General features: G+C 44.4%; 2 protein-coding genes across 9 annotated transcripts in view; one reads left to right on the top strand and one right to left on the bottom strand.

Annotated features, from left to right (window-relative positions):
- The window catches only part of HYLS1 (HYLS1, centriolar and ciliogenesis associated), a 13,705-nt gene extending 8,065 nt beyond the window's left edge, over positions 1-5,640 (top strand). For all 5 annotated transcript variants that reach the window (XM_006034324.3, XM_006034322.3, XM_014525017.2 and 2 more), the window contains exon 2: positions 2,067-5,640. In XM_006034324.3, coding sequence (XP_006034386.1) covers positions 2,101-3,012 — 912 coding nt within the window. In that variant the 5' untranslated portion in view covers positions 2,067-2,100 and the 3' untranslated portion in view covers positions 3,013-5,640. The remainder of the gene's footprint in view (positions 1-2,066) is intronic.
- Positions 1-5,674, bottom strand: part of PUS3 (pseudouridylate synthase 3) — a 14,274-nt gene that overhangs the window by 4,786 nt on the left and 3,814 nt on the right. For all 4 annotated transcript variants that reach the window (XM_006034325.2, XM_025216314.1, XM_014525015.2 and 1 more), the window contains exon 2: positions 350-793. In XM_006034325.2, the coding sequence (XP_006034387.1) occupies positions 350-724 (375 nt within the window). In that variant the 5' untranslated portion in view covers positions 725-793. The remainder of the gene's footprint in view (positions 1-349; positions 794-5,674) is intronic.

The raw sequence follows: 5,674 nt of genomic DNA, 5'->3' as shown, positions 1-5,674 counted from the left end.
TACACCTTGAGGCAGCCAGCAGGGAAGGGGCTGGGGCTGCACTGCCACAACAAGGATTGGGCCCCTTGTGACTCCTCCTCTGTCTGCCCCTGGCATGCCAGTATCTTACAAGTCGAGCTTGCAGGTGTTTTTACATTCTGTCCAAAAATGCTGCCAACCCCTGAGTAGGATCTCCAAGGAAGAAGTTTGTCTAGGAGCCATGTCAGGGCTGGCTTCAGGGGATCCTTAAGGAAGGAAGCAAACAAAGCTTTGTGGGAGTCCTGACGCACAGCATCCACTGAGAGTGGCTTATCAGTGACACCTCTCACATCTGCAAGACCTGGGAGAGCATGACAGTGGTGGTACTGACCTGTCCAAAGGCACTGACCCCCTTATCTGTCCGCCCACAACGATGATAATTGGAAGTCTGCCTATTTTCTACCAACCGAGTCTTGCTTAGTGCCTCAAACAGTTTCTCTTCAATGGTATTGTTGGTGTTCTCCTGGCTGGCAAAACCCTGGTATCCCCATCCCAGATAGGCAATCTTCAGTGCCACATGTCTCTTGCCATAGGCACTAAAATCAAATGGACGCTGCTGGCGTTTCTTAGTTTTCCCAGATGCCGAAGGGCCACTTTTTATGCCATTACTCTCCTTGCCCTCTGAGAGTTTCTCTTGAAGTTTCTTCACCTCCTCTTCCAGTTCTTGCACCCTCTCCAGAAGTCCCTCTTCTTGAACTGTCTCCATACCCAATTCAGACTTAGCAAGGTCTACTGGACTATCTTGAGCTGGAGAACTTTGGTAGCCTCGCTGTGTCTGCAGAGAGAGAAGGGAATCTGAGATTACACTTACAATGAGATTTAGAATAAGCTTGCTTCTGGAGTTTTTTCACATGGAGGGAATTTACTATACATTCTATCACCAGCCTCAGTGTTTTGCATCTCTCTTGTACTGGCATAACACATAGCCTTCTGAGTTTAACTGGGACTACCTTTCCTTATTCAGCAAAAAATTATTCTTTTCAGTACTTCTAATCCCCCTACACCCGGTCTCTCTTGACCACCATTGTAGCATCAAGTCCACTGTATTAAACCAAGTTTTCAGATTACCCTTTGACATCTGTACAGTTTCTTTTGCCACGGTTCTGTACTTCCAATCCACTTGGCTGGTAATAGCACCTCAGAAAGCATGTTTATACCTCATTTGTGTGTTGTTTTTTTTTATGCTCCCCTCCTGGAGACAACTTAGGGTGGTTTATAACAAGTCATAATACCAGATCAAAATAGTAAAACATTCCACAAAGAATGCCCAAGTTTAACCCCGTATGCATTTGCTGTAACATTTTCACTTCATAATGGCTTCTTCCAGAGATGATTAAAGCTCAGACTTCCAAACCTAAGGGATATGGGGTTAAATAAAGGATTCCCCACTTAAAAACAAAAAAAAAGGAAACAGAACATCCCAGTCTCCTAGGCAACTTTGAAAATGTCAGTCTAAAATGTTCAAACTTGGATCTCTCTACGGGAAGGATTCACAACGCATGATATTCTATCACTGTTTTATCTTGGGCTAAGGTTACCTTGACCTCTATGTAACTACCCATACACATTGCACTGGACTACCCCCATTACCTGTGCTGGTAAACATCCACACCTGGCATCCAAGATTAACCACAACTTACCCTGTTCACACAAGGGGAAATTGTACAAACACTTTCACAATGGCTTTCTCTCAGTTTAGAGAGGAAAGGCGGGGATAGGGTTCTATCTTGTACTTCTCTAAGATTTAGTGGTTTGCTATGATAATCTAAGTCTATTGCTGTTGATCAGCACTGTGTATTTCAGTGTAACACCATTTTTAACAGCCAATTCAAAGGGAACGTCTTGGTAAGGGCAGCAAATAGGTTCTGTGTATATTGTACCTGGTGTATAGCACCATCTGTCGAAGAGTTGCATTGAATTACAATAAATTTAGGACTGCAGTGCTAGACCGTACTTATTTGTTAAACTGTTGACATTTAGCTGCCTGCTATTAAGTGCACTATTTTATTGTTCACTAACTACTATTTAATTACACTTAACTCTTACAGAATAAGTGACAATCAGCCCAGCCCAGGTGAAGTCATGGAAGCACTATTGGGACCAGATCAGTATAAGTGGGCCACTATGAACCATGAAGAACCCATGGCAGCAGCTGCTATGGCCTTTACCCATCTGCGTGCAGAGCAAGGTAATGGAGATAGCTTGAGAAGAACCTGGGCTCCCTCTCACTATGACCCCTACAGTAAGGCCTCTGTGAGTTCTGGGATCAAGCCATCTCTTCCTCTACTGATGCACCAGCAGACAGAACAAAGCATGCAATCGGAGAGCCTCTCTGAAGTGCCCACAGGAACTAGGAAGCCAATGATGAAACGGAAAGTTTTGAGGCGGAGGCCTAATGGAGAAGTGGAAATATCTGATGAGTCAGCCATTAGTGAACCAGAGACCAATGATGAAAGTGGCAACGAGGTCTGGGATTTGAGACGGAAACTGCTTCATCTACTTACCCATCAGGAAGACAGTGTAGCTGAGATAGAAACTGAGCCATGTAGCAGTTCCCCTGAGAAGTCTTTTCTGGATCTTCTCCATAACACACACTCTCACAGGCACATTCCCCCATTTTTCCCTAGGGATTGCCAGAGTCAGGGCTCCTCAGCTTTTGAACAGGACTTACCTGAACAACCAAAGTCCTTTATTACTCCAAGATTAGAGCAGCTAGGTCGTAATCGTGGGAAGACTGATAGAGTAGCCAGGTATTTGGAGTATAAGCGGGACTGGGAAACGTTCCGGATACCAGGGGAGGATCATAGAAAAGAACTGTGCTGGGAAATCCGGGAACAGATGCTCTACAAGCCTAACATCCCAGCTAGGTCTCAGCGCACCTATGTCCCCAACAACTATCTGGTCCCTACAGAAAAGAAGAGATCTGCCTTGCGCTGGGAGGTACGCTGTGACCTGGCAAATGGTCTCATACCCAGGAAGAGCTTCTCCTCATAGTTGGCCAGAGTTTCTTCAGCTCCATCCATAGAACTGTTCATCACTTGGCTGCTTAGAGCAGTGATATCATTAAGTTATTTGTTCTCTCTCGTAACCTCAACACTTCGTTTTAACAAGAATCTCCCTTGTGCTTCTACATAACACAAGTTTATCTTAGGCAGAGCTATTTTATACTATCTTGTTACCAAATAGGAAGACAACTGACACACATCTGACCCGGTTGGCAAGACCTGCAAAATCTCTGAGAAGAGGAGACTTGCATGTGAAGCTCTCAAAGTGAAGATGACCAATTTATAGGAATCTTGTATACTCAGGAGAGTAACCAGTACCACCAGCCTGTTTTGCCTTTATTTGCTCTTGTTCACCTGGATGAATGGTTTTATTTATCTTTTAGGTGATGCATTTCTTTATTAAAGCATGTGAAACGATGTGGTGTGGTTCCATGGATTAATTGGGAATACTCATCATTCCCCATTGTTGTAATATTTATAGTCAATCCAGTAGTACTATTGTTATCAATAAACAGGTTTTTTTTTTTTTTTTTACCCTAGCTATCTAATCCTATTCTCATAACAAGATTCAGGATATGAGAGTTAAGCAGCTTCAGTCTTTAGGATTACAGAAAGCTGTTGCCCTATGGCACAGGCAAGGGTAGTGAAGAACTTCACTAACTTATAAAGTTAGAGTCTTAGAATCTGCCTTTTGCTTTAAGTTTTGCTTATATTATAGGACTACTACTGCCATTGCTTTACTGGCAGCTAGCAGAGACACAGTGTATGGTGGCAGGTTTTCTGCTGGCTTTACTGCATCACTAACCCAAACAGAGACTCTTCTGTTGGAACAGCTGTGTCCAGATAGGTGGAGGGAGAGGGTTGTTAGCAGGATCATGTCTGCTGAGAGGTCTGATCTTTTCCCACCCATAGCTACACCAACAAAATCCCATAGTGTAGATGAAAACACTGCAAAATAATGCACTTAACTACATAAGTATTGCTGAAAGCAGACAATGAAGGGAAGTTATAGAAACAACTTGAAAAAAATTAAGCTCCCCTCCTGCTAGTTGTGCTGCATGCAACACAGATGAGCCTCTCTCTGAACTAGAACCCTGAACAAGTCTTGCAGGCAGAATCCGGATGTGCAGGCAAGTGTGGTTTGTGGTGCTGCAAACTATACAAGTTGTACCTTAGTGCTCGGCGCTGCTAGTTTGCAGCACCAGGGCAAAATTTGCTACTGGCATTTCATGGTAGAAAAAAAAAAAAAAAAATAGACCTGGAAAAAAAGCACAAAGTAGCAGGTGCCAGGCTCCACTGGAGCCTCTTCGGTGAGGCACACTGTGTCCCAGCCAGCTGTAGAGCTGGGACCACAGGGTCATACACTGGGTCATACAACAAAACATACAATCAAATCACACTCCAGTGAAAGGGTCAGGAAAGTTTAAGTGCAGTTCATGGCATTTGAAGTTATCCTACCACAAAGAACAGATTGTCTCTTCTACTTTATCCTTTCCTGCTGGCATATGTGTTTTTTTCCCCACCCCCATCTCCAGAACACCGCATGCAGCTTGGAGCCAAGCAAGCTCTCATCATTGAGCTGAGTATTGCCAAAAAGCTTAGATCAGTGTAGCCACTATATCAGGTGCCAAGAAGGGAAGGGGAGCAGGCAGCTTTGCCAGAGCCAATTCCTGGATGCTTCTAATCAAGTTGAACATCCCTTCTGATAGCAGGAATATGTTCCTAGTAGTGACAATCTTGGAACATTTCTGTCTTCTGGTCAGTCCAGCTTTCCCATCTTTAAAATAGAAAAAAAAGCTTTCCCTCCTCCCCCACTCCCCACCATTTAAAAAAAAAACAAACAAACAAAAAAAACCCCCACAACAACTGCCTGTTCAGTTTTGGAAAACTATTCTGCGATTTCAATGTGGCTCAGGAGTTATTTTCCATTTACTTCAGAGATTAGCTTATACACAGATCAGCAGCTTTCTAGAGAACAAGCTGGGTATAGCCAAATTCTGCAGTTAGCTTTAGCTTAGATGCAGCAATAACACTTACGCCAAGTTCTGCCCCCAGCTTTATTCCCTTCCATTCAAATAGGTATCCTATTGCAAAGACAGCATTACACTTGCATATAACTTTAAATTTTGAGTAAGTAACCATAATGAAAACCTGGACACATCTCAAACAGCATCAACTCTTTCACAAATCTGGGAGGTAGGACAGAAAAATAGGTATCAAGCCCGAGTCATTTTCATCAGGGAAAGTGCATATTTGCAATCTAAATGTGGGTAACAGTCAGATGCCCAGGGCTGGGACCCTCCACCCCCCAGCCCTGCTTGTGCCCCTCACTGCCCCCTGGCCCTGCAAGAGGAGCCCCCCCAGCTGCCAGGGCTATGGGGCCAGGGCCCCGGGACTGCAGCTCTGCCCCCAACAGAAGGCAATGTTACTGTTGGGGATACTGTGCTCAGATATCATACTGAGGTTGGGATAGAATCTTGCAGGTCCCCCCCCAATTGGTGGAGGGGTCCCACTTGTAGCTCACTCCTGATCAGCAGGGAAGTGAAAAATGCTGTTTTAAATACAACACCGGTTTTGCCTCCCGCTACTTATTAGCGGAGGGCCCCCAGACAGCCCTGCTGTTTGCTGCAGACTAGCGAGGAGACAAAAAA

Source organism: Alligator sinensis, unplaced genomic scaffold (assembly GCF_000455745.1).
Source record: "Alligator sinensis unplaced genomic scaffold, ASM45574v1 scaffold1368_1, whole genome shotgun sequence".
Taxonomy (NCBI): Eukaryota; Metazoa; Chordata; order Crocodylia; family Alligatoridae; genus Alligator; species Alligator sinensis.
Note: the sequence above shows the minus strand (reverse complement) of the source record. Positions and strands in the feature narration are given on the sequence as shown.